At 38.8% G+C, this 27599-nt stretch overlaps 1 protein-coding gene across 6 annotated transcripts in view; it reads left to right on the top strand.

The window, feature by feature from the left end:
* The window catches only part of scap (SREBF chaperone), a 28591-nt gene extending 1950 nt beyond the window's left edge, over nucleotides 1-26641 (top strand). For 2 of the 6 annotated variants that reach the window (XM_008430899.2, XM_008430898.2), the window contains exons 2-23: nucleotides 2614-2814; nucleotides 5964-6081; nucleotides 7206-7363; nucleotides 7733-7953; nucleotides 9331-9436; nucleotides 10172-10344; nucleotides 11652-11778; nucleotides 14195-14307; nucleotides 14395-14489; nucleotides 14604-14702; nucleotides 14924-15136; nucleotides 15874-16253; nucleotides 16914-17063; nucleotides 18975-19176; nucleotides 19269-19384; nucleotides 21147-21678; nucleotides 22106-22191; nucleotides 22405-22487; nucleotides 22667-22833; nucleotides 22955-23035; nucleotides 23592-23798; nucleotides 24660-26641. In XM_008430899.2, coding sequence (XP_008429121.1) covers nucleotides 2693-2814; nucleotides 5964-6081; nucleotides 7206-7363; nucleotides 7733-7953; nucleotides 9331-9436; nucleotides 10172-10344; nucleotides 11652-11778; nucleotides 14195-14307; nucleotides 14395-14489; nucleotides 14604-14702; nucleotides 14924-15136; nucleotides 15874-16253; nucleotides 16914-17063; nucleotides 18975-19176; nucleotides 19269-19384; nucleotides 21147-21678; nucleotides 22106-22191; nucleotides 22405-22487; nucleotides 22667-22833; nucleotides 22955-23035; nucleotides 23592-23798; nucleotides 24660-24905 — 3795 coding nt within the window. In that variant the 5' untranslated portion in view covers nucleotides 2614-2692 and the 3' untranslated portion in view covers nucleotides 24906-26641. Of the gene's footprint in view, nucleotides 1-337; nucleotides 854-891; nucleotides 913-2613; nucleotides 2815-5963; nucleotides 6082-7205; nucleotides 7364-7732; nucleotides 7954-9330; nucleotides 9437-10171; nucleotides 10345-11651; nucleotides 11779-14194; nucleotides 14308-14394; nucleotides 14490-14603; nucleotides 14703-14923; nucleotides 15137-15873; nucleotides 16254-16913; nucleotides 17064-18974; nucleotides 19177-19268; nucleotides 19385-21146; nucleotides 21679-22105; nucleotides 22192-22404; nucleotides 22488-22666; nucleotides 22834-22954; nucleotides 23036-23591; nucleotides 23799-24659 lie in introns of those variants that run through there. The other 4 variants (XM_017309704.1, XM_008430897.2, XM_008430900.1 and 1 more) reach the window with 4 other exon arrangements.
* Nucleotides 26642-27599: the final 958 nt, after the last annotated feature.

Here is a 27599-nt window from a genome sequence, read left to right as displayed (position 1 = left end):
AACTTTGTTGGACAGAGACATGGTAAAAAGTTTCTGTCTAAAGGATTTCTTTTGAAATTTGCAGACTTTTTGCTTTAAAGTTTTCCAAAGTCTTTCTGATTATCACCTGCCAGAACGGCTGAAGAGAACACAAACCCTCCATTGTGGGGCTGCTGCCTACCAACACTTTGCTGTTGGCCGTTGTCCAGTGGCCACTTTCTTTGTTGCGCTGGTGTTTGTAAAGACTCCTTCAGCCTTGCCATGCTTTTAGGGCAGCAATGTCTTGGAATTCTTGGCCTGAGAACTGCGACCCAAGTAGGAGTGAGTGCAATGGGAGGTGGCCACAGCCGGGCCTGCACCCGGCTCGCCGAGTTTCCGATCAGCTCAATCCCGGATTAGTTCACTGACGGAGATGCTGCTGATCCCTTTTGCCGAATCAGGCCTTGCTGCTGCAACAACGTAACCCTGCAGTCCTCGGCGAGCTGAACTGACAGTTGAAAGATGGAGTGAATGCCTAGCAAGAAGAAATGAGTGGGACTCTGACACTTCTCTGGTAACAGTCTGTGAAGGCTTTACTTCAAACTCCTGTCTTTTGGTTTTGCAGAAGCCATTGTGTAAGCTTGCCGTTGCTGTGTTTACTGTTTGGAGTATTTATAACAGCAGATCAAGAGGCTCCTGGGGAGAATTCCTCCCAGGGAATGTTTCCGTCGCTCCCGGGGGGAAGAGCCAAGCCGTCACAAACTTTGCTTGACTCGAGAAGGCAGCGCTATGTCAACCACAACACACAGATTAGCCTAAAAAATCCCAGCGCTGCCGCTTTCAAGGGCCGTAAACAGGTGGGACCCCGACAGATAAACCGCTCTCCCATCAGCAGGTACTGTCACTGCGGCGTGAAGCTTTTGTGTTTGACACAGTGGCTGGTGTTGTATGGAGGTAAGAGAGAGGGTTAGTGAGAGAGAAAAAAAAAACAATGCCTATGCTGTTGAGATTTCCGTTGCAGCTCTGCTTGTGTTTGCCTGGGAAACTTAAACTCTGATATGAAGCGAGACGGCAAACCACCTGTTTGCTGAGGGAACAGACAGGAGCTGAGATTGAGTTGGTACAGGAGGGAAGATGTTTCAGGTCAAACACGCAGAAGGCAAAGATTTCACACAGCGTTCACCTGTCACTGTTCAGGCTGCTCTCAAGTGAGAATAAAACTGTTTTTATCTCTGGAGCTCAGAGTTGGAGTTTATTATTTTAATATTTGTGCCATTTCTAATTAAATATGTAACAATTTGCTAAGCTTTTTTAGTAAATTGTTACCATTCTTACTGAATTTATGCCTCTGAACTTTTATATTATAACATTGGTTTTTTAAAATGGTAATTACAAAAAGAAAAAAAATTAAGAATATATTAAATATTCAGTGCAGTGTTTTTTTAATAAATAAAAAAAATAAACTCAGGCTACAGCTAACAGTTATTTTTAATTGATTTATTTTGTTTTAGAATATTTGGCATGCTCTGCACATTTTTGTCTAACTCTTAGTGTTTTTTATACAATATAAATACATTAAAAGTTGCAAACTAAACAATTATTTGATTCCTTTTCCTGTATAAGAAAATAAACAATTTATTTCCTAAAATGCAATAACACGACAGTCCTTTTGATCATTTGTAGCAAAAGATGCATCTGCAGCTAAAAAATACTTCAAACATCAGCGTGTGAAAAGCTCAGCCCTTTTTTTTTTGCCTTACATCAATACAGTGTACGGCTGACTTCTGATTATTTTTTTATTTAACAGATGAATAATTGGATAGCAAAAGGTGCAAAAAAAGAAATTATTTAGAGACAAAAGTATTTTTTTTAATCTTAATTGAAAATTAATATATTTTTGCCCTAATTACTGCTCTGAATATGCTCTTTCTCCAAATGGCTTTTTTGAGTCTTTATACTCCAGTTAATGATTAATCAATTACTAAATTGGTTAAATATTGTCTTAATAATTGATTCATCATGATTAACCCGGTTAAAGTTGTCAGCCCTAAAATAATCAGACTTATTCATTAATTGTCCTGAATGTTTTGGTAATGTCTGAGCTGTTTGGGAGAACACACAGCAGTTAAGTGTGTACTCCCCTTTTTTCCTTCCTGCTAACATGGAAACACACCCAGAATGTCTTCCAAGAAAATGGGCTTGTAAGTGTTGTTTTCCTCCAGGTGTGGATGGTTGGAGTTGGATGTTTTCTCCAGTGGGGAATGTGCCCACACCTTTTTGGCTTCTGAAAGAGTTGTGTGTTTAACGCTGTCTAGCATGTGACCACAGTTGGAGCTGGAAAGGAAAACAGATCATTTTTTCAGTCGCCACCATGTTTGCTAATGGAGTGGGAGTGTAAAGTTGGTTTGGTGTTGAAGACGTCACAGTGTCTTTTTCTGTAAATGTAGTATAGGAATTTCCCTTATAAGAACCGACATGAATCATGCATATCGCTTCTTCTGGAGTTTCGCAACAAAATCTTGACAAACCCGAAATGTACTTTATATATTTTTCCTCCTGCATTCTAAGAGATTGCCTTGATTTTAGGTTGTTGGTGAGACAAACAAGATATGTTGTAATGTAAACCTGCTGAACTTTTCACATATTTGGACTCAGGTGTCTGGATGCTCCGCGGCGCACCGTCCTCGGCCGCCCTGTGCTTCCCAATGGCCGGGAGTTGACCACAAGCACGAGGATGACGCTGCGCGAGCAGCTGAGAGAGAAGATCTCGGCGGCCTTTTACCGCCACGGGCTGCTGTGTGCCTCCTACCCAGTACCCATCATCCTTTTCACCTCCGCCAGCATCCTCACCTGCTGGTAGGTTCCCCGCGATGAGGCACTTATGCTTCTGTTCTCATTTATTTTATACATCATACTCATTCGGATTTGTAGAAGTATTCATGCCCCTGGAGTTATTTTAACCCCAAACTTCAATGCACTTTGAGATTTTATATACATCATTAACACAAATGGTGTTTTAATTGCGAAATGGAGGAGAAATTCTGCATGGTTTTCAATTTTTATTCACAAATGAAATGCTAACATTGTGGTGTGCATTTGTATTTAACCCCTTTAAGACACTGATAAGCTCATGACTCACTTCATGACACACGGTGGTGGGAGCATTATGCTGTGGGAGTGATTTATTTATTTTTTTTCACAAGCATCCTGGGGACGGATGAGTCATAATACAAGAAGAAAAGCTTGTTAGGTGCTGCAAAAGACTTGATGCTGCGGCAGAGATGACAACATTTAAGAGCAATTGACTTCATTGAAATTCACTGCAGGAGCTTCGGGATTTTTATTTGAAAGAAAATGTTAAAACAGTCAATTTTTTTTATTTCTCACATTCTTCCATTCTGCTATATGTTGGTCTATCACATTGGTGAGAAATATTCTCACCAATGTGGTTGTACCTGTCAAAGTGTGAAATAGTCTTAAGAGGCGCTGTATGCTTTCTGCTTTTCACGTTTAACAAACATGAGAAACTTTTCTCTGTGCTTTTTATAGATCAGAACTTTTTTTATTTATGTTTTTGCTGATTCATAATTTTTGTTTTAGGCAATTCATTATTGGACAAGTACTCTGGACTAAAAAATATGTTATGAAGAGGGAGAAAAATGTGATTATTAATCACATTTATAATAAATTGCAGGATCATAAATGGGGAAAAAAGTGACTTACACTCTGGAAAATATTGTAGTTTAAAGTGTGTTTGTTTATTTTCATATTAAAAGAGCAGGATGTCTGTGTATCCTGAAAGTCTTAAATTCACTTATCTAAAATTAAGGCCTTAAAATAGCTGAAATCCATAAGTTGTCCTGTAATATGTCAATGACAAGTCTTAAATTTTGTCTTGATGGAACTATTTAATCTCCTATTTCTATGTATGTGTTTATCTTACAGGATTTTTTGTCAGACTAGAGTTAAAGACACACTCAGACGTCCTCATTGTGTTTTGTGACTCGAGGCTAATTAATTTACTGCTAACATACTCTTGCTAGCTAGCTAGCTAGCTTTTTTATGACCATCATGGGTATGTGCAAATTTATCGCCAATTGGCTGGAAGAGTTTTAAGATTTCTGTAGAGATATAGGTCTTAAATTCCACTCTTTATGATCTTAAAAAGTCTTAAATTTGAGTTGGTAAAACCTCCAGAAACTTTGTTAATGATTCTTGTTTTAAGCAAACTTGTTTTGGACAAATAGTTTACAGAGTGTTTATTTATATTCCATGCTGAAGGATGGTCTCTTTCATCTTACGATGATGTCTCCCTTGTTTTCAAGTGCAGCTCTTTTAAACGTTATCAACACCTTTTCATCTACGGCTGTTTGAAAACTTTAGGTTCAGACTTGCTCCGTTCTCGCAGAACGTGGACTTTGCTCTGACTTTTGTGATAAATATTTTGGAGACTCGTTTTTGACATGCGGCCTCCAATAACACATGAAAGGTGAGCAAAGTTGTCATACAGTGTGGACTCACTGAACTGCACAGAATAAAGAGAAGATTTGGCTGAGTTCAAGGCCATCTGTACACACATACCAGCTCCCCCACTGGCAGCACCACCGCTCACTTAACACGTGCACATACAGTGTCTGCTCTTGCTAAATAAGTGGCCCAAGGAGAGGACATAGGTCAGAGACTTGCTTGGGCCCCATCAGTGCAGGGATTGTAAAACAGTCGCGTCAATCTAAAACACACTCATGCACCTGCTGCGTGTTCGCCCTGCAGCACGCTGCGGCAGGGTGCTGGCTGCCACCCGAGGGGAAAGCGAGGGAGGAAAAGGCTCATCGACGGGGCTGTTAAAGGCAATGCTGGGGCTGTGAGAAAGTGGCCCTGCGAGAATGGGATGCCTGTCTCTCCATCTGCCTGACAGGAGGGGGTTTGGCCAAACACAAAAGAAGCTTTTGTGTTGGTACAGTGACCTAGAAGCACCGGAGGAGGCCATGGAAAGCTTAATGGAGGAAGGGGGATGAAAGAGGGAGAACAAATACTTTTAAAGGAGTAAAAAATATTTGGACAAGAGCACATCATGCACTTTCAGGGAATGCATGGATCCTCAGTATTAATCAAAACGAGTGAATCAGCAAACTGAGATCTCTCTGTCTCGTTTCAGCAGCGCCCAGTTAGTGCACATAAACTAACTCTGCAAGAAAGACTAATTGATTCAGGCAGAAAGCCCTCAGTTTTATTTTTAACTTGAGAACGCCACTTTGAGTCATGTTAGGACTGAGAGAAATTAAAGACTGGCGATGATGTCACTAAGCCTGTCATGATAAAAAAAAAAGTCTGAATGATAAATTCTCCGAGATATTATTGTGGTAAATGATGATAATGTCATTTTGAGACCACTTTCAACTATTCTAATAATGATAATGACATTTTAATGCAAGTATACACTCTCAAAGGTAAAAAAAAAAATTTTCTAAAGAACATCTAACACTGGAACTGCAAAACACTTTAAATATCCAAAATAAACAACAACAATAATTAAAATGAATTATGAAGTCTCCCCCTCTGAGTTTTTCTACTTGTCTCAAATCTGAATCTCACACACATCTCCTTTCATCATCCACAGCTCAGTACTGGCAGCATTTTTCCTGTTTTATTGATGTAAGCACAAGCAGGACAATGTTGCCTCCCACACAGGCCCAGGCATGTAAATGGTGTCGACTCTTGATTGAGATGGACCAACCTAGTTGTAGGAGAAAAATGAAACAGTTCCCTCTTTATGAACTGGGACTAGCAGGAAAAGCCAGAGGTGCCGGTTTCATCTTTCCTGAGGAGTTTATCAGCCACAAACAAGGAAACACCCAGATTCTTCATGACTGTCGGTTCTTTGTGACTTTCTTTGTGGCCTCTTACAGTGAACCGGTTCATTGATTGTATTATTCTAATAAAATATTTGACATATATTGTGAAAACACATCCGGACTCAGGTAGATTCTCTGTTGTCGTTCTGCCAGCTATCCATTGCTGAGGCTTCCCCTGCCTGGGACGGGTCCTGTGGAGTTCACCACAGGGGTGCGAGACTACAGCGTCCCTCCCCATGAGCCTCTGGGAGACCTAGAACGACCAGACTGGGTAAGAGATTAGAGGTCACACATGTATTTAAGGTCTGCAACTACTGATTGTCTTAGTAATTGATTAATATGACAATTGGATAAAATAATTGGCACATTCTGTTTTTTATTTAAGCGTCAGTCTTTTTTTAATGCAATATTAGAAATACATTAAAAGATTAAAGTAAACAATTCAATTCATTTTTTTTAAATAGAAAAGAAAAATTTTTGTTTCCTGAAACGCAATAATATATAATTTCTTATAAAAAATCCTTAATAATTTGTAACATAAGATGCATCTTCAGCTAAATAAATGCTTTTTACATCAACATGTAAAAAGTTCAGCACTTTCTGCTTGACTTAACACCAATACAGTGTAGAGCTGATCTGTTGACTGAATTTCTGATTAATCAAATAATAATTGGATAGCAAAAGTAGCTTAAAAGCTTAATATGGCTTTTTTACTGAATCTGAACCCTGGTGAAGCTAAAACTATACTACTTGAGAAGGTTTGGGGAGAACATATTTACAGACAAAGCGGATATATATATATATATATATATATATAATTATTATTATTATTATTTTTTTAACAATGTGTCACATAAGATTTCCACCACAGTTTAAAAACAAATAAGAAAAAAAATGCATGGTTTTTATATTTCAGAAATAAAATCTGAAAGGTGTGGTGTACAAATGTGTTTTACCACCTTTTTTCTGTTTTCTCCCTAAATAAAAAACTCTGTACCTGAAAGACTAACACTGCACATAACACTCTGATCCTACTGCAGTTCTGTGGCAGTATCATGTGAACTGAAAAGATCCAAATCTCCTGCAAGACTTTAAAGCCAGTTCTTTTAGATGTTTTTTTTAAAACATGCAAGTATTGTTTTCAGGGCTTAATAGAAATACAAAAACCATGAGTCGTTTTGCTTCTCATTAGCAATTATGCTCTACTTTTTGTACCTAATTGTTCATTTGTCACGTAGAAATGTTAAAAATTTTAAGTTTCTGCAATGCAGGATTCATGTAACTGAACTGTATACATGCAAGATTCTTACCATCGAGATTAATTTCAGAAAAAAAAGCCTGACAGGAGTTATACTTCCTATGAAGGAGTCACCTGTGTGTGTGTTTGTGCTGTAGTACCACGGGCCTCCGGTCGCCTACATCCAGCAGGTGTTGGTGAAGGCAGCCGTGTCTCCGTGGGACAGCAGCCTCGTGCCGGTGGACGTGTTTCGGTCGCCTCTGGGGAAAGTCTTCAGTCTGCTGGAGGAGATTCGCAACCACGTCCACACCGATGGGTAAACACACCTGTTACACCAACAGTTTGTTGTTTTTGTGATGAACCGGCCTCCTCACGTTTTGCAGGAGGCCAAACAAACTGCTGACCTCAACCTGATTTGCGTCAACAAGAAAGGAAAACATCCATGACCTTAAAAAGAAAAGAAAAAAAGAGAAACTCTTTCACTTGTTTGGCAGCTGCACTGTGCAAGCTCTGATGTGCACTGATATGTACGTCAGGCTCTGGTTTGCTGATGATCTGGGATGTTTTTCAGCATATGGAAAGGCATATTTTCTTATCATAACATTAAATACTAATCCTGAGTCCCTTTAATTTCTTTTTTTAACGTTTCCAATCACTTTTACCTTCTGGGTTCTTCTCCTTCCAGCTCTGGCATTCGAAGCCTGGAAGCTCTATGTCTCCAGGTGACAGACTTGTTTCCAGGGTTACGGCGGATGCAGTCAGTGCTGCCAGAACACGGCTGCCTCCTCGTCTCTCCTGGCAACTACTGGCAGAACCAGCGAGACCTGTTTGACTCAGACTCGGACCTCCTCAAGACCATTCAGAAACACGAACCGAAAGGACTGCACACCTCAGCGACACTGCGAGGTAGAAACTCTGCTGATGATTGATGATTGTGCAGGATGGATGCAGAGGGAGACGGTTAAACCTAGAACTCCAGCCCATCAAGTTGTTCTCACTTTTTTTAACCTCTTAAATGTTATCACATTGCATGTAAACTTAATTGCATTAATTTGGAATTTCTTTGCGATAGCCAATACAAAGTAGTGCATTTTTTTAAAAAGTGAAAGGAAAACTACATGTTTTGTTTTAACTTGCTTGGAAATAAAAATCTGAAAAGTGTGTCATTTGGTCTTTGTGATACTGTCTGTTCACTAATGTTCTTTAACTAAACCTCTGAGTTCATTAGCTGCGTTTCCATTATAAATGTTGTCAAAATGTTTCGCAGTTGTGGTGTTTCCTCAAAATAAGAAATGTAATTAAAATCACACGTAAATATGTTTGGTCATGCGATAACTTATTAAAAAACATGCTGCGCCATGATCCTCTGGTTGTTGATCACATGACTCGTGTGATGGTAAAAAAGTGTTTCCATTGCAGTTTTGTGAAATACATTGATTTTGTTCCAGCTGAAACACCACCACATCTTGGGGCAAAAAACCTTTGATTAAAAAATGCAAGTTTTTTCAATATTGTGGTATTTGCATTAAGGAAATCTATTTTTGTAATTCCAATTTATATAATTATTGTATTATTGGAAACACATCTATTGAGTCACTTTCTTTAGATTGAGATAAGAAAATGATTAACCTTTGGTTATAGTTGATTGTACGCATTGATTTCATTTGTAAGAGTTTTGCAAAATATTGATGATTATATAGTTATTACTCTATGTTGCTGAAATTCTTAAAAAATACATTAATTTATGTCTTTATAATGAATGCAAATGGCAAATCAGACAGATTTTTAAAAAGTGTGCTTTTTGCAAAGATAGTTGCTTAATTTAGCTTGTTAAACCCAAACTAAATCTCAAATGTAATGCTCTTTCAAATGATCTTGGATCACCTATTGTAAGTCGCTTGTGAGCAAAGATTAATCAAACTAATGAACTAAAAGGCTTTTATGCTGACTTTGCACAAGCAGTTTAATTTCTATGGACCTTATATTAATGTATCCTAGCATATTGTCCCACCTCTCCATCCAAGCGTAACTGTTTTATATGACATCAACATGTACCAAACGCTGGTGTGTTTTGGGCTTATACAGCAGTAATAAATGATCTCATACTAGTGAGGTTCATGGTGGTTGTGTCACCTATAATCCTGACAACCGAGGAGTGACTCCTGATCACACTGAAGTCATTTGTCTGACACGTGGTCTGTGGCCACAACGTAAAAATGTAATTTAGGGCAATTTGCTGCAGTTTTGGGTTAAAAAAAATAATTCAGTCTTTGTGTGTTTCAGACCTGCTGTTTGGCGTCCCTGGAAAGCACACAGGAGTCAGTCACTACAACAGGAAGAGAGTGGTCACATACACAATCACTGTGGTTCTTTCTAACTATGATGCAGGGTGAGTTAAAAGGCAAAGAAATGAATCAATTTCTTTGGATGGTATTTTTAATACTTTAGACATTTAGACAGTCATGAATCCTCCTGACTGGAATATCAATGTTTTTAACATAAGAGTTTTCTCCTCTTAGGATTTAATGCCACATTAATTCAGAAACACCTGTTGATATAAAGCGTGAATGTTCTGTATAATTTAAATGTCAGAGGATTCCAAGGCCTTCTCTGCTTAAAACTGCTGCATAATTGTTCTTACTGAAAGGAAATTATTAAACCACTGCAAATGTACAAGTTGAGACCAAAACATCCTGACTTTATGTGCGAGTTCTGTTTTTTTTTTTATCAGGTTAGATGTAATAACTGTGCACAATTTAATCCTTTTGGACCCAAAGCTGCTTGATTGCTTGATATATTCATAGGAACTAGACCAGAATTTAGCTTTGAAAGAAGATACAGTTATAATGTTGTGTTTACTTTTATATGTGGTGACTTGTCACGTGTTGCTCATCAGTTGTAGGTCCTCCCAATTGCATTTAAACACCTAATTATTTAAAAGCATTCATACTTGCACCCTGCTGTGATTCAGATATACGTATTAGCGTGTTGAGTAACAATAATATACAAAAAAATATTCAAATTTGGTCCCTTATAAACTGAATCGAGGGAAAACTGCTTTTGTACACTCCTTTGCACTTTTTTTGTTTTGTTTAATTATCGTCACGTTGTTCGTGTTGTTCAGCTTTCTGAGTAGCTTACGGACCCGTCTGAAGCAGCTTCACCCATCGGCCAACTGCAGCCTGAGAGACGACCACATGGTTCACATCCACTTCAAGGAGGAGATCGGCATCGCTGAACTGATTCCCCTCGTCACCACGTACATCATCCTTTTCGCCTACATCTACTTCTCCACCCGTAAGTCTGCGCTGCACGTCCGTCCTGCGTCTTTGATCCATTTTGGCTCCACTCTGTGTTTATTTTTTGTAAAGCGTACATTCAGACCCGTGGCCGCTGTGCCTTTGTTTGTGCACGTTTGTTTGAGTGCCAAGGTTGTTCCTGTCTGGCACAGGGATTATCCTCACACTGGAACATTGCACACCTCTGTAAGAATGCAGTAAGCAAACCTCCAGCAGCTTCCAGGGAAAACATTACTTCAGAGTACAAACATAAGCACTCAAGACAAAGATTTAACTCAAATTCAATGAGTTAAAAGACATTTTCCCCCTTTTTAAAAGTAGTTTTTCCAAATGTTTCCAAACTGCATATGACTGCAGTCTTTATTTACTGTATGTCAGTAATCCTTTTTGATATCCTCCTATTATGTTAATAACATCTACAAAGCTTTATTAGCCTGTTTATTCTTAAAACAGCAGGTTTCTTTAACTTTTTTGAGGTATTTACTTTGGTTCAAAACAGGCACACAGTGTTCATTATTTGTTTACATACTTGCCTTTTTTAACCTCTTTTGTGATATTGAGATCTCAACTCTGTCTTGAAAGGATATCTGGGAAATGTAGTAAAAATAAAGATAGGAATAAATTACTGTTTAAATAGTTTAGCAACACTTAAACAGTTATCTAGAGTTTTTTTAAAGGAACTTTAAATTAATTCAGCAGTTTGACGGTTTCTTGGTTTACATTTTGTCTCACTACATATAACCTTTATTTGTTTTCAGGCAACTTTGCCCTCTGAAGTATTTTTTTTTCTTCATTCATTCGTTAATTGGTATTTGTGGTTTTTCTTGTTTTTTTTTCCATCAGTCAATAAATTTCAGTTTTTGTTTTACTCAATCATAACAGAAAATTCAGTTTTTGTTATGATTGAGCACAGCCAAAGAAGATGAAATGTAAATATTTGGCTAGTTGACATTTTGCCTTGCTTAATGTAAACTTGGGATAAAACAATTTGGATTAGAAATTGGTTACATTTTCAGTTAGTCAGAGGGAAATAAAGGCTTTTTTTAATGATATTGCAGGTTTGAAGTTGTGGAAGAAAGAATTGATAGCTACTGCTGTGCTAAGCAATAAAATATAAAAATCTTTATTAAAGATTAGTTGTTTAAATTAAAGGTTAACTGTGCATGCAACTGTGCTGTATGGTTTGCAAAATAATTCTAGCCATGCTATAATGAATATAATGCTAATGTGTCCATCAGATATTGGTAGCCAGAAGGCAACAAAGGGATAACAGTTAATCAATCTCCTCCTCCTCCTTCCTTGCAGGTAAGATCGACATGGTGAAGTCTAAGTGGGGCCTGGCTCTGGCTGCTGTGGTCACCGTCCTCAGCTCCCTGCTCATGTCTGTGGGACTGTGTACGCTGTTTGGCCTGACGCCCACGCTGAACGGAGGGTAGGAGTGCCCACATTTTTCTCATGCTTTGTTAAGATAAAGTAAAAAGGTTTGGTTTGTCCTCCACCACCAGACATGATTGGTCAGAATTCAACAGTTTTTCCATCAGTTTTCACACTTTATGGTTTGGAGAGATTTCTTCAAACCCAGCACTTTTTTTTTGTTTTCAATAAAGGGTTAAAAAAAAGCCGCTGAAAGGATCTAAATGAAATTTAGGATGATTTGTTTAAATTGTACTTTATGACAGTGAGTAAAACTCCCATGTTGTTCATATTTGATATCACACACTGAAATCACGACTTTTAGTTTCTGTACTGCTGTTAGAACAATACAATGGAATCCCCTTCATGTTATTTATTTACCTCAGTATGTATTGAGGTAAACATTTACTCCCCTAGGAGACTGTTAGCTTTATTATCTGTTGCCTTATTCTGCTTACTCACTTGCATTGACACACAACCGACACACATGCATCAGACTTCCTGTTTCCTCCACGCTGATTTCAGACTGATGTCTGTTAATGTTTATAAGCAGAACTCAAAAGTCAGTGTGTCATTGTTGATAGGACAGGAAACGCTGGGAGTGGAAGCGGGTTGGACGACTTCAGAGGGAGGAGATCTTGTCTGGTTGACGTTAACTGGTTCGTCCAATCATTTGAGGATTATTAAAGAGCTGACATCGTGGCGTGACAATGGCACCCTGGTGTTCAACCACTGCCTAAGATCCACGCATGTCTGCCGAAGGCTGTGCTCATTATGGGTGGGCTTGCACAAACAAATCCAGGGCAACACCAACTTACCAAACTGTTCAAACTGGAAGATCCATATTTTTAAAAATATTGACTTTTTCTATGCTCAACTGATCCACTATAATTTTTTTAATGTTTTTTGTTTGATTAATAACTCAAAAGATGCAACTTTGGCTGGTGTGAACTCTGCTTAGTCATGATTGACTTCATTCACACTGGAGGCTACAGAACTTATCCCGCGTGTGTGCGTGTGTGTGTGTGTTTATGTGTGTGATGTAATATGTAGAGCTGCTGACTCCTCTGTGACCCAGTTATACACTTACCTCCAAAGCTCCTGCTTATCGGTACTCTCACACTAATCTCTCGTCACTTTGTAATGGGAGGAAATTCCCTGCAGGCATCAATTAGTTTCTAACAAAATGTTCAGATTGGCTGTTTTAATGAAGAAAACTTCTCTCAGAAAAATCCCTTTGAGAAACAGATTTTATTGCAGTTTGTGTGAGCGTTCTCATTTTTATGACATGATTTTGATGTTAACCATTTTTTATGGTGCATGAGGATTATATTTATTTGGCTTGTGGTTGGTTTTCTTATGTGTTTACAACTAATTGAAGAGGCTTATCTTGTGGACCAGATAAATCTGATGAAGGTGGATTATTCAGGTGCTTATGTCACGTGTATTTTATAGTTTATGATAGCTGCATTCACTTTCATATCCAAAGTAGGTCTGGGCAATAAATTGATCTCATTGATTCATTGAATTTTCTGTTTATGAAGATTACATTTTTTTATTTTTGTTTTTTCACCAATGCACACTTTGGATCTTCATGGCTCAGAGTTATATCAGCCCTCCCATTGCATGCTATCTTGTTTAACAAACATGTTTTATAGCTTATATTTACTTCAAGTTTAAATGTAGGTCAACTTCCAGAAGGGATAATTGAAATGCAAGCAAGTGATATTTATTTGTAAAGCAGATAGCCCGGCCTAATCTGAAGTGAAGAAATATGTGTAGAAAACATTAAAGAAAGCATCTGAGTACAACCATAAAGTTGCCTAAGGCTGATTACAGCCTTCATGAGGCAGAGATAAGGAGGCGGATCATTCTGGTCTGTAATTATTTCAACATGAATAACATCTGGGGTCAGAGTGTGAAATTCAAAAAACAGAAATTCTAACATCGTCCAGGCAGATGTTATTTCTGCTCCTGTCCTGAGCAGCTCTGTTAATCGTGTTCCAGCACATTTCTTCCCACAACTTAATAACCAAAATGCTTTGTTGGCAGAAGTGAATAGAAGCAGCTGAAAATCAGTTAAAATTGTAATTTTCACAATGTAATATTTTAGACATCAAACTCTTATCAGTCTGATTACAGTTTATTTTAACATGTTCCATATCTGCCAGGAATGGAAACAAAATAAAATATTACACATTTTGTTGAAAGGGGAGTCAGACATCCAGGAGAAACATCTTCAGAGAACTTGCATTCAGCTCAACATGTACGATGTGATGTCTGTATGCTAACGGTGTTTATGAGGTTAGAAACGGGTCTTTGTCAGTCTGAAGAGTTCCTTTAAATGCTTTGACAATGCTGCAAACGCCTGTTGTGATTTCTTTAAGATTCTTTCTGACTCATATTTGGTTAATGTACCTTTTGTTTCCTTGCAGTGAGATCTTCCCTTACCTTGTTGTTGTGATCGGCCTGGAAAATGTGTTGGTGCTCACCAAGTCTGTAGTTTCCACACCCGTTGACCTGGAGGTCAAACTTCGAATTGCTCAGGGTAAGGTTTTCACCCAGTCATCTTTTTAGGATTCACTGGGATTAAAAACATGTTGTACACTTTATGTTTTGTCCTTTGCCTCACTAGGCCTTAGTAATGAGAGCTGGTCTATCATGAAGAACATGGCCACTGAGCTGTGCATCATCCTGATTGGATATTTCACCTTGGTGCCAGCTATCCAGGTTGGAGAAATTTGCTTTAATCATTGCATCATGAGAAAAACATGATTCTGTCTATAAAAAAAAGATAAAGTTAAAGAATATAAAGTGATTTAAACTAATTTTTGTCTTGTGCAGGAGTTTTGTCTTTTTGCCGTCGTGGGGCTCGTTTCTGACTTTTTCCTGCAGATGTTTTTCTTCACTACAGTCCTGTCTATAGATATTCGCCGTATGGAGGTAAGACTTGCATGAAAAAACAAACATTTAATAAGAAAACATATTTTTTTTACTTCTGAGAAGGAATCCTATTTCAGATACAACCTAAGTTACATTAGCTTTTTTCATACGAGGGTAAACAACTGTGTGTAGCGAATAAATAGTAATCAAGAAATTGGTGATTTACTTCCTATGCAACTTTAGTGAATGTAATATTAAAAATTAATCTAAATTAATTACAGCTGGCTGACCTGAACCGCCGGCTTCCCGCCGAGGCCGGCCTGCCTCCATCAAAACCGGGACCCCTGCGAACACGAGAGGCCCCTCCTCCACCTCGGCCCTCCCCCCACACAATCACCCTGCAGACCCCGGCCTTCAGGAACCTGAGGCTCCCTAAAAGACTGCGTGTTGTGTACTTCCTGGCCCGCACACGCCTGGCCCAGCGCATCATCATGGTGAGTCAGCTCATCTCTTTATGCTACGTATGTGTTCTGACTGGTTTTAGTTTTTAAATTAAGTTTTAAGTCAATTTATTATTTGGCTGGTTGCTTTTTTTCTATTAAGCCACTATAGTAGCTAAAGTTGAACTTTCGGAGATGTTTGTTCTGTTTCTAAGGTCAAAGGTGTTTATTTTTACTTTCTCTTTGAGAAACTAACTCTAAAGGTTGAGGATTCAAAATCATAAAACGTCCTTCATACCAAGTGTTTTACAGTGTTTTTATAAGATTAGACAATGTCCTGAAGTGGCTGGAGTTTGACTAATGTAGCTCCTCCTCTGCCTGCTGCTGCGCTCTGCTGGTCAGCTGGTTGAAAGCAGGTTTCTATACGTTTTCCTCACTTAAAAGGAAGACAAAACCAACTGACTCCAAACACGCTGCCTATGAAGACTACTGGATTTTACTACATTTGTTCTATTATTCTATATTTTTAATTAAATAAAAATATAGTTATGTATCATAATAAAAAGGCCAATGAAAAAATGTAGGTAAAATAACATTTTTTGCTATTTCTATCAGCAGCTGGATATTGACTTTTTCTGGCTTAAATTAAAACAAATTATTTTTTATATTTTTTCTAGTTTCTAATGTTAATATTCCGAAATTGTAGTATTTTTATTAAACCATGAGCCCATGGCCAATCCCAACTCAACAGATTCACAAGTTCTAATCTCGTTTTCTCTCCACATTTTCAGGCTGGTACGGTAATCTGGATCGGCATCCTCGTCTACACGGACCCGGCCGGAATCCGCACCTACCTGGCTGCGCAGGTGTCTGAGCAGAGCCCCCTGGGGGACTCCGGCGGAGGCGGTTTAAGCCCCCATCTGGCAGTGGCACCGGTTTTCCGTGGCGGGGATCCTACCAGCACCCTGAGCATCCACCGTGCTCCGGCTCCAACTCCACTACCTGAAAACCAATCCCGAGGTCACCTTGGCCCAGCAGGACCTCTTCCCCACGCCCCGCCCTCCGTGCCCCAGATCACCTGGGGGGCCGAAGATGAGGAAGGATGGAGGAGATTGTCTTTTAGGCATTGGCCGTCGCTTTTCAGCTACTACAATATAACTTTAGCAAAGAAGTGAGTATTGCCTCAAATTACGAATTTAGTATTTCATCTGTAACTCTAAAATAGGAGACTGGATTTAAACGTTTGTTATATTGAACTTTATGTAACTAGTAAAAGATTTGTATATACAAATAGAAAATCAATCTTAGTATACATTGGTTAGGTTTTATTTTCCTTCTGATTTCAGTTTCCAGTTAAATTTATAAACTTTTCTCTAAAATGTTAGCAAAGCGTTATTAGTAACGTTAGTAAAATCACAGCAGTACTTTTATCAAATGACTTGCATTGAAATCACAGTTGGGTCAGATTTTCTCTTTGATTTAAGAACAGGATTATAGTTTTGGTTTTTTTTGAACAATCTTAAAAATTATAAAAAAAATACGTTTAAGAAATACATTTTTATTTTGTTACTTTAAGAGTGGATTTTATTATTCTGTATAATGCTTTTTTATTTTAGTAAAAAACAAAAAAAGTACCCTAATGTTTTCACAATGTTTGCAAGATGACATTCTTAATAAATCTAACATTACTCACCTTTGACTTTACCATCAAAATTACTTTCAGCTGCTTTTTTTTTGTTTTCAAGAAGACATAAAAAATTAAAACCGTGTCTTTCTTTATTTTAAAATCTAATTTTTGGATCAAAAATGTCATCCTCCTTGTCAATTTTAGGTACATCAGCCTTCTCCCCGTAATTCCTGTCACGATTCACTTGAGCCCCCAGGAGGCCATTGAAACGCGTCACCCTCAGGACACGAGACACCCTCCGCCATCAATCCCTAAAGTTTCTGCAGATATACAGACAGACCTCACCCTCTACAAGTGAGTACTCTGAAATACACAGACTTCTGGTGTATTAAAAGCCACTTTGTTTCCTTTAAATGCATCAGCAAAGAATAGTCTACTTCATTCAGAAAAAGCTTTCTGAATTTATATCAGTTAGACCAAACATGTCTGGAAGTATTTAAGGTGAACCTAGTGGCCACATTCACAGGAAACTGCATGATGAAATAATTTTAAGTCGTATTTATTTATCTAAGAATTGTGTCATATATACAGAATGCTTGTTTACCACATGTAACCCAATTCATATATTTTAAATAATTAGTTGCCTTTGCATTGTACTTTGTGCAAAAGGGCTTCCAAATAATTTTTTTAAGAAACGCTACAGAACCTGAGAAAACCAAAGAGTAACGGACAGTTTTAATATCAGATTTGCAGCCGGTTGACTGGTTGATATCTGAATCTAAAGATGGAGCATTCAGGTGTAGAAAAATGTAGCTAATCCTCCTGAGAAAGGATTTCTATGCAGCTGAACTCTGCTGGGTTTTACAGTTTACTGAGATGTTGTACTAAGTTTCAGATTCATCATATAAAATCTACTTTTCTAATTTCAAATTATTATTAGGCTACATTCACAAATTAACGTGTGATTTTACACAGTTCAGTATTTCTATCCAGTCGTCTTTTATCATCTTCTTCATCTACCTTCGCTCCAACAATGTCAGAGTCTGGAGTTGAGTTGTCTTTGTTCTGTGTTATATAAGACATTGTGTTTTCTCCCAACTGCAGTTCACTGGAGTGGAAGCTGATCTTTTCATTTCAGACTGTATGTTAGTTTTCAAATATTTGGGTCAGGGTTGTGACCCTCGCAGTTGGAGCAGAGGCTGTTGAGTTCATCTGACCCTGAAACAGAGAGAAGACCAGTGTGCTAAAGATCGGTGTTGCATAATTTAATGAGGGGCATATCATGAAACCCGAAAAACTTCTTTCTTCTTTTTATAACAATTTTTTATTTTTTTACATTTTTTTTACCACAGGGGGGAATAAGTCGGTAAAATAGATTTAATTCGGCTGGGAGATTCTCTTACTGGGAATGTCTCACACAGATTCCAAGTATTCAAAACAAAACATTTCCGTGTCCTCTTCCCAGATTTCTGGAAAATTGCTGCTGCCCCATGCTGGTAAAGATAAACCTGAGGCGCTGTTGAGATAACATGCGATTTGCTTTGGAGTCGAGTATAAACTGGTTCTTACACAGAAGTGGAATGTGCACTGGTTTCTTTCCAGACATCTGCTTTTACTGGCTCGAATGGTGAAAATAAAGTAAAAATCATGACCTAATTATTGCTATTTATGTCAGTTCTGTTACATTTTTCTATTTTATTTCTCCTTTTCTTAGATGAAGAGTTGAGACCAGATACATTTTATCCCCTCATTAGATTTAAACAAAATAAAACAGAAAACCTTTTTGCATACATTTTTTTTTTTTTTTTCAGAAATAAATGACAAATTGATGACTGTTTCTTTACGGGCCAATAATTGAAAGTTTTAACACTTAGAACTTAGGCTGATTAAAAACTCCCCTTTTCTGTTCTACTTTTTACATATTTAATTCCTGTTTAAAAAAGTCAAATTCAGGTTACTGTAGTTTAGAAAGTAAAATAACCAAATGTTAGGATTCTTCAAGCTCCAAACTTTACATTAAATTGTTGCAAAGCCAATTTTGGTCAAAGAAGGTCATCATTTCATCATCATTTTAACTCCACATTCCTCAGTTGACAGCAGGCGGATTTTCCTTGTCAGGATCTTGTGAAATATGTTTAAGACATAAATATTTCCACTTGTGCAGATATTTATATAATCGCTGATTAGAAACAATTTTTTTAAAATGCGCTCATATTCTGAAAGAGTTTCATCATTTCTGCCGTCTTCTCCCCACTTCCTGTCCAGGGTTGCTGCTTTGGGCCTGGCTGCAGGGGTCCTGCTGGTTCTGCTGCTCTTCTGCCTCTACCGCGTTCTCTGTCCCCGGAACTACGGCCGAAACGGCGTTGCTCACGGGCGTCGGCGACGAGGCGAACTGCCCTGCGACGATTACGGTTATTCTCCACCTGTCAGTGAGATCTCCCCTCTGCTGCTGAGGGGACACAGTATGGTAAGAAGGGCTTTGGAAGACTAATAAAAATGCTTCACGGTATTATCATAAAGCGTGTTTGCAAACATGACTCCACTCGTTGGTTCTTGTAGGACATCGAGTGTTTGGCCAGCGATGGGATGCTGCTGGCCAGCTGCTGCTTGGCGGGACAGATCCGTGTTTGGGATGCCCAGACTGGTGACTGTCTGACGGTCATCCCAAAGCAAGGGTGAGGTCACAATCTGAATTTCTTCTTCAGCTACGCTGCTCTTAGAAGCTGTCCAGACGTTAACCAGTTTGATTATTTACAATTCTTCTATTTGGGACAAGGAAAAGAATGAGACCATTTAGTCTTTTATGAACCTTATCTGCATTTTATGATGCTGTAATAAAAACACAGAGAGGTCAGGTTGACTTTGTAGGAAGGTTCCACGTTGCAGACTTGTAATAATGACTAATATACACCCTCCTGTTCACTGCAGTTCCTCTCTGTGCTCTGTAGCTCTACAAACATGTTTAAAAGTACATTGAACCATGAGATGTCTTTACATTTCTTGAAACAAAAGTGCTTGTAGCAAGTCCTCCAAATGGTTTCCTAACTTGCATTACTGATGCAGTTAAAATGTTTAAATATCATGAAAATATTAGAAAATGGAACCTGCATATTATTTAAATTAGTGACAGAGTAAAATATTTGAAGCCTTTATTATAATTTTTAGAGTTTAGGGTTTACAGATAATGTAAATGTAAATTTTTCACCAAATGTAATGTTATGTCTGACAAATGTAGCTTTAAAATAAATGTTTGTACTTTACTTTAATTGAAGGAGCACTGATAACGTAATGGTAACATTAAACCTTAAATATGAGTTAATTTGTTCATTGGGGATGAAAACGCATGTTAAGAAATCAGTTTTTAACAAAATAACTGGAGTCACTCTTACCGGCAACCCCAACATTTCCTACAAAATGAAAGTGATTAAAATATTTTTTAAATTTATGATTAGCTTTTTTTAAAATTTAATCTGAGTTTTCTGGGAACTAATTAGTAATGCAAGATTCCTGTTTCCAGGGGCATAAATATGGTGTGACATATAAGCATATTTCTCTTTATCGCTACCAATGAGGCTTAATGAGGATCATTTTTATTCATTTTGGCATAACAATCTGCAAAGCTTAATGCTAAAATGTCTCTAACAACCATTATATGCTGTTTTTGGAAAGTGTTTTAACATCACAAATATAAAGATGTGCAGCTTTTTAGACAGTTTATTGTAATTGTGTGCTTTAGTCTGATGAGAGTAACATTGAGCTCTTGATCACTAAACAAAGAACAAACATGTGGTGAACAACTTTATTCTGTCTGCTATGTGCACTAAGGAATCTGTGGGTCATCTCTTCAAAAGTCCCCATAAACTTTACTGCAGTCCATAAATTATTGGAAATGCTAGATTTAAAAAAATAAATAAATGAATTACCCCAAAACAGAAAAAATCTCAACATGAAAACAGTTCGTCACAAAATTAGTGATTTTGTTCAAAACAATAGGTTTTTTCCTGCGCTGAATAAATATTCTCAAGTTAAAAGTTGGTTATTTATATTTGTTCAGTAAGAGATTATTTGCAGGATGCATCAAAATCAGTATTAACCGATATTAGTCATTTTTAACATGTCGGTATTGGTCCGATTAATAAAACTGGGACAAATTAACTGATATTTTTCGCCAGCTTGTTGCTGTTTGTTTTTGGAGGTGGAGGTAAGGAGGTTGATCATGTGACGATAGTGATGCAGCGCATAGTGAAATATATCAAATACTCGGTATAGGAAAATACCATCTCTGCCTGAACAGCGATATTGATATCAGGCCAAGTTTTCACATCAGTGCAGTTTGAAGGCTTTTCCCATCTTACCTCCCATTTATTGTGACCTCTTAGAGGAAGACAGAGGCTGCTCTCTCTTCGTATCCATCTGATTGTTCTGTTTTCTCTGCAGATTAAGACGATGCAGCAGCAGTGGCTGCTGGGAGCAGCGAGACGTCTGGGACACGATGACTGCAGAGTGCGACTGCGCCTGTGAATCTAGAGACCCGAACCTCAGCTGTGACGGGGCATCGGAGGACGACTGCTACCCGCTGAGACGTCGCGCCGCTCCGACCCGGCCGCCTCTCTTCACCGACCAGCCCGACCTGACTCCGCTCATCGACACCAACTTCACCTCCCAGCCGCCCTCCAACCTCGCCACGCCGCCCAGAGAAGGGTTCGACTTCGGAGGGCTGGTGGAGCGCGCCTACATGGAGCATGAGCCTCCGTCGCCGTCTACGTACCCGTCTCCTTCCTCCGCTTCCTCCTCGCCTCCTTCAGCCACACATCTCCAGAGGAGCCTGAGCCTGGGGGACGCATGTGGGCCCACAAACCAGGCTGCCGGGGCTGGGACGCAGTCCGCTGGAGACTGGGAAAGCTCCGTGTGGGCCATGGAGCTGAGAGGGAATCTGATCGCTGCTGGGAGGAGCAGCGGCAAACTGGAGGTGTGTGAAACTAAATTAAATGTTGTTATGGCTCATTTAATTCAAGAGTTATTGTAGACGCTGATGACTGTAGGCAATAAAAATCTCTTGTAGTGTTAACCCTAGTTTTGGGTAGAACATATTTACTGACACAGAATGTTTTGTTTTTTTTTATCTTAAATGTAAATTGTATATATTTATTGTACAGTTTTGGCATGATTAGTGCTCTGAGTGTGTCCTTCAGCACTGGGCCTTCTGCAGTGTCTGTATGCTCCAGTTAACGATGAACCATTTACTAAATTAGTTGGCGATTATTTCAGTAATCAGTTCTGATTAGTAGTCATTTCAGCCCTACTTTGAAGTAAACAACAATTAGAGATCTCTTTTTATTTAAGACTAAGAACTAAACAACATTTAAAATAAAGTGAATTTTTTCATGTGGTTCCAGCTGTGGGACGCAGTAGAGGGGTCTCTGCGGTGCAGCAATGAAGATGGAGTCTCTGGTATCACCGCGCTGGCGTTTCTTAACAACAGGTAAAAACTCAGATCTTTTACTGGTTTTCTTAAAACAAAAATAAACATCTATATGTAGATGTGTGTGTTTTTGTTTATTTAATTTAAAAACTGTTTTCTTTTTGCATCAATTTATTTCTCTTTGCTTATTTTGAATTTTTTTAAAGTTGGATGTGAAAAGTGGGAGAAATGCATCAGGTTCTGATATCTGTTCTGACTTTCTGTTCTCCTCAGAATCGTGGCAGCGCGACTCAACGGGTCGTTAGATTTCTTCACTGTTGAGATTAACAAACCTCTGGGTCTGCTGCAGTACAGAGGTGAGGTGATCCTTATATTCATTTGACCTGAAATGTGACACTATTTAGGATATTTGATTAGTAAATGTGATACAGATTCCTTCAAAAATGTCAATAAACTTCTGTGTTAGACATTGAGACAGAAATGGCCATGAAAAGCTCCAGTAACAGAGAAAGTATCCCTGCTGTGATGCCTTCAGGTGCCCCGGGGCGAGGCAGCATGCCCCCGACTCCCTGTTACAGCAGCGAGGACCTGATCAGCTGTCAGCTCACTCGCTCTGTGCAGTGTGCCCACCAGAAGCCGATCACTGTGCTGCGAGCGGCCGCAGGCAGGGTGGTCACCGGCAGCCAGGACCACACAGTCAGGGTAAACACCAAACCTCATACAATTTACTACCACATTGTCTTAAAACGTTGCTGGCTTCTCTGTTTTTGTACAACGCAACAGAAAAGGAAACAAAAACTCTTATTATGTACTGTTTGGTCAGGTTTATCGTCTGGAGGACTCCTGCTGCCTTTTTACCCTGCAGGGTCACTCTGGGGGGATCACAGCCATCTACATTGACCAGGTCAGTAACAATACATCTTTACTCTTCTATCAAATGGCTAGAACACCAAATAGTCTGACATAATTTAGTCTACAACTGTTGACTATAGAAAAATAAATGTGATTCAGGTTGTATAAAACAGGGTATAGTTTTATATTCTGCAAAATATGCATTTTTTTTTTCATCATGTAGTTCCTGTTTTTTAAAGCACTGTAAGTAGTTTCAACATTTAACATTATTAATTTATATGATAATATTTCTATGATTTTTTTATGAAAGTAATCAAAACTAAGACAATGGAGTATGAAATGACTCAATTGAATGAATGAATGAATTAATGAAGTAAAATAGGACAAGAATAAAGTCATTATTACGAAAATAAAGTTGTAATATTGCTAGCATAAAGCCGTAATATTTTAACTTTATTCTTGTAAAACAAAAAAATGTTTCTTGTAATATTATGACTTTGTTCTCTTAATTTTATATCATTTTTTATTATTATTATTATCGTAGCAAGGCCCTCAATACTCCATCTTTCAAAACAAATATAAAAGTAATCATTTATTTTTTTCATCAGACGATGGTTCTAGCGAGCGGTGGGCAGGACGGCGCCATCTGCCTGTGGGATGTCCTGACAGGAAGTCGCGTCAGCCACGTCTACGGTCACCGTGGCGACGTCACATCCCTGGTCTGCACTACCTCTTGTGTCATTAGCTCAGGACTGGATGACCTCATCTGTATCTGGGACCGCAGCACTGGCATCAAACTGTACTCCATACAGCAGGTACTGAACGGGTCGCAGAAAGTAACAGTAGAAATACAAAGAAGACCACAGAAAATATGTTTTGCAGAATATTTTAATGTCATTTTTGCCTCTGGGACTCTTCTGTCAGACAAAAGTTTGAGTCGTTTGCAAACATCTTCATTGCGTTCAGTGAGGCTACTGCTAAGTAGTTGCTAATTTACCGTTGCTAGCTAGCTAGCTTTTTTGTCTCCATAATGTAAGTGCAAATTTATCGCCAGTTGTGAGGACAACATTCGTTTTGGCCACTGGCTGACCTCTGCTGCTCCTGCCAGCAAATATAAGGCTAGATTCAAAAAACCGTTACGCTCGGCTCTATGGGGGTGAATGAGCCAAATGCGAAGTGAGAAGCTTAAAGCCGAGTTCAAAGTTTTTGCATTGCTTGTTGTAATGCAGCAAGTTCTCCCAACCATTCTTCTATTTATAGGTCTTTCTGTCTTAAATTTAATTCAAGGTGGCATTAAAAATGTCCTAAAATTTGACTTGGTGAAACAAAAAGGTTAAGGCCTTAAAATGTCTTAAATTCATTGTTGATTTTTTTTTCTTTTGTTTTTGTGATAGTTGGCCTACACTACATTAAATTTTGTCGTGGTAGGACCTTCTTGTCTGGCATTAGTTTGAATGACTCAAGGCTGTTGATGCTACCGCTAACTATCTGCTAATCTACCCGTGCTGTCTAGCATTTTTGCCTAGATTTCTTGCTTCTATCATGGATACATGCAATTTTACCACCAGTTGGTTTAACGACATTTGTTTTAACCACTTGTCGACTTCTGCTGCCAACCTGTAAGAGGCGAGGTTAAAAACAAATCCTGATTCTAGCTGGTTGTTTGTGCTCACCAGGAGGTTGGCTGTGGGGCCAGTCTTGGCGTGATCTCAGAGTCTCTGCTGGTGACGGGGGGCCAGGGCTGCGTCTCTTTCTGGGACCTGAACTTCGGCGACTTGCTGCAGACCGTCTACCTGAGCCAGAGCGGCGACGGTCAGGGCGTCCGGCAGCTGCTGGTGCTGGACAACGCCGCCATCGTCTGCGACTTCGGCAGCGAGCTCAGCCTGGTCTACGTTCCCTCAGTGCTGGAGAAACTGGACTGAGGAAGATGGGCAGCTGGCACCGGGTGGGAAACACTCACTCGGCTCTATCATCTTACCTTTTTTTTTCCATATCAGTTATCAGAAGTTCAGATGTTGAGAAAGGAAAAACTATCACAAGGGTCATGGGATATGAAATCAAATCCATCATTCCCCGTCTTTTTGTTCATTTTAAATGGGAGCTTGTGCGTTTGCTTCGTCGCTCTGCCCTGGATGCTGCTGACTTGGATGGGACCTTCTGTGATCCGACCCTCTGAATGAGGAAGATGGAGCAGTTTCCTGTTTTATCAGTTTTTTTTTGTTGTTTTTTTTAAATATTCCTGCTGTGCCGTTCACTTGACAGGAAATGAAGTCACAGTTCTGCAGCCTGTTGGGATGAACAGAGTTATGCGAGAGTGTCTGTGTGAATGAAACCTAATCCAAGCCTTTTTCTTCTTTTTTTCAAGCAAACACCTTCTGAGAGGAAGAACTGAATTGTGAGGAAGTGTGTGAGTGTGTGTGAGTCGGGATGGGGGGAGAACTGGTGATTACTGTAAAAAGTAAACCTCCGGTGGAGGATGTTTTTATATGTATAAATCTATTATTTATTAGCAATATGTTTTTAAGTAACAGTTTGTTTGTGAGTGGCTAATCCCAACTCTTAACCTTCAATATTAAGTGGAAATGATGATGACTTTAAATGGAGGAAGGTGTTTGTTTGTTTGGCCGGGTTGAGCCAACTTTTTAAAACTGTTCGCTTTTAATATTAAGCTGGAAAGTGTTGGAGGCGTTGAGTCCAAACTGCCTCTGAGTCCTGCGTGAGTGGGCGGGGCTGGGGGCGGGGTCTGATTCACGCTACTCCTTCATCAGGCTACCTCCATTCTTGAATTTTGTTGACTGATGATGTTGTGCACGAGTTCTCACCGCCTTCTTTACGCTTGTGTCGCCTTCTGAGGTTATTTTACCGAATTACTTTCTTTTGGTCACATCCAGACTTTCAAACCCAAAGTAAACCTCAGTAACTTTATCATTTTTCTTCCCAATAGTAGTGTAAAAGAAAACATGTCATTTTGGTCATTTTTTTAGGTCCCCATGAACTAAATCATTGACATGCACTGGGACGTTAGTAAAGTGTTTAAAAATGAAGCCTAGAAAGTGGAAGAAGCAATTTAACGAGAATTTTGATTCAGTCAGGCTGCAAGACTCTAGATAATAAAAGTTAAAGAAGCTGGATGTGGAAATGCTGGCAGACTCTTTAACAGAGTGGAGGTAAATTTTACAAGTGATGTTCAAAGCGCGTTAATCTGTAAAATGGTTTCAAAATGCCAAGCTTTGTGATGTTTTACAGTAATTCCTGCATCATAAATGCTCAGTTCAAATTTGCTTCCACTCATGGCATGAAGACTAGGGTAAAATATTTAAAAATGTTAATTATAGTGGAATCGCAATTTGAGTCAAAGTTTTGCAGACCCGCATGTCTGACCGCTACTAAAAACTAAACTTCTTTAGAGCTGGGAGTGTTGCTGTGAGAGCCAGTCAGACATTAGAGAGGTCAAGCTGTATAAAAATGTAACTAAACCCTTGGTAGTTTTCCATGTTGCATTCTTTGAATTACCTGCAGATTTACAGATCAGGAAAACGCTTTCATTAGACCAAAAAGAAAAAAAAAATCTGTATTTCTCTGCACACGTTTTTGTTTCAGATTTCTAAACCTGAGCAACTTTTATCGATCCCTTTTAACCCAGAATCATTCATTAGACTGAATAAAAGGAATCAAAGTTATGCTCCCTGATCTCCTCGCTTGCAGTTTAGAAAACTGTTGAGAATGTAATCCACATCGTCACATGATCGACTTCCCAAGCAAAGAAAATCCAGAATGTATTTTCTCCATCTTCCCAGCTACAGTTTGTGTCTTCTGAATGTAGCCTCAGGCCAGCCACGTTATTCCCTCACAACATGAACTGAGTGCACTACTAACTGACTCTATTTGATATGTTCACACATTTTAATGCACTTTTTTTTTTTGCTAACGTCAGCTTCCAGTTAAGCGCGGTGGGCGCGTTTTGGCTCCCACACAACATCTGCAGGACTGGTAACGCAAGCTGTGGTTTCTCTGGGACGCTGCCAACGTGTTTACATTCAGGGAACAAGCAGCTGACCCTCGCAGATTATGAGAACTTGGGTTTTCTAATTATGATTCAAACAAGAAGTCTCAAATGGCGCCTGCGTCCCACAGAAACCAGGCCGTGTGGCCGCCTTGTCCGTTTGTTTCCTGCTGTCTAGTCGAGAAAAGCTTTGGAATTAGATTTGTGTAGTTTTTGTTTTTTGATATTATTTTCTAACTGGTTTTCCTTCTAGAACTGTGAATGAGTTAAAGCTGAAGTTTGGCATTTTAGGAAATATAAATGTTTTTAAGTGCTGAGAACAGAATATTTACATCCAGGTAGGATGACGGCGCAAAGCACACAAAAATAATCTGAAGTAAAGTCTTCCTTAAAGGGATACATCTACCCTCTGGAGATTTGTTTTTATTGCTGCTAAATATTAGAAAAACATGTGACTGATAATGAAATTATACACAAGAGGATTAGGGCCACTGACTACTTAAATCAAATTTCTGACTTTCTTTCCTCTGAATTTGAGAAACAAATCAGAACTCTGACTTTATTCTGGAAAAAAAAACTTATCTCCAGAGACACTCTTAGCCAAAAAAAAGAA

The sequence above is a fragment of the Poecilia reticulata genome, linkage group LG16 (genome assembly GCF_000633615.1).
Source record: "Poecilia reticulata strain Guanapo linkage group LG16, Guppy_female_1.0+MT, whole genome shotgun sequence".
Classification (NCBI taxonomy): Eukaryota; Metazoa; Chordata; class Actinopteri; order Cyprinodontiformes; family Poeciliidae; genus Poecilia; species Poecilia reticulata.
Note: the sequence above shows the minus strand (reverse complement) of the source record. Positions and strands in the feature narration are given on the sequence as shown.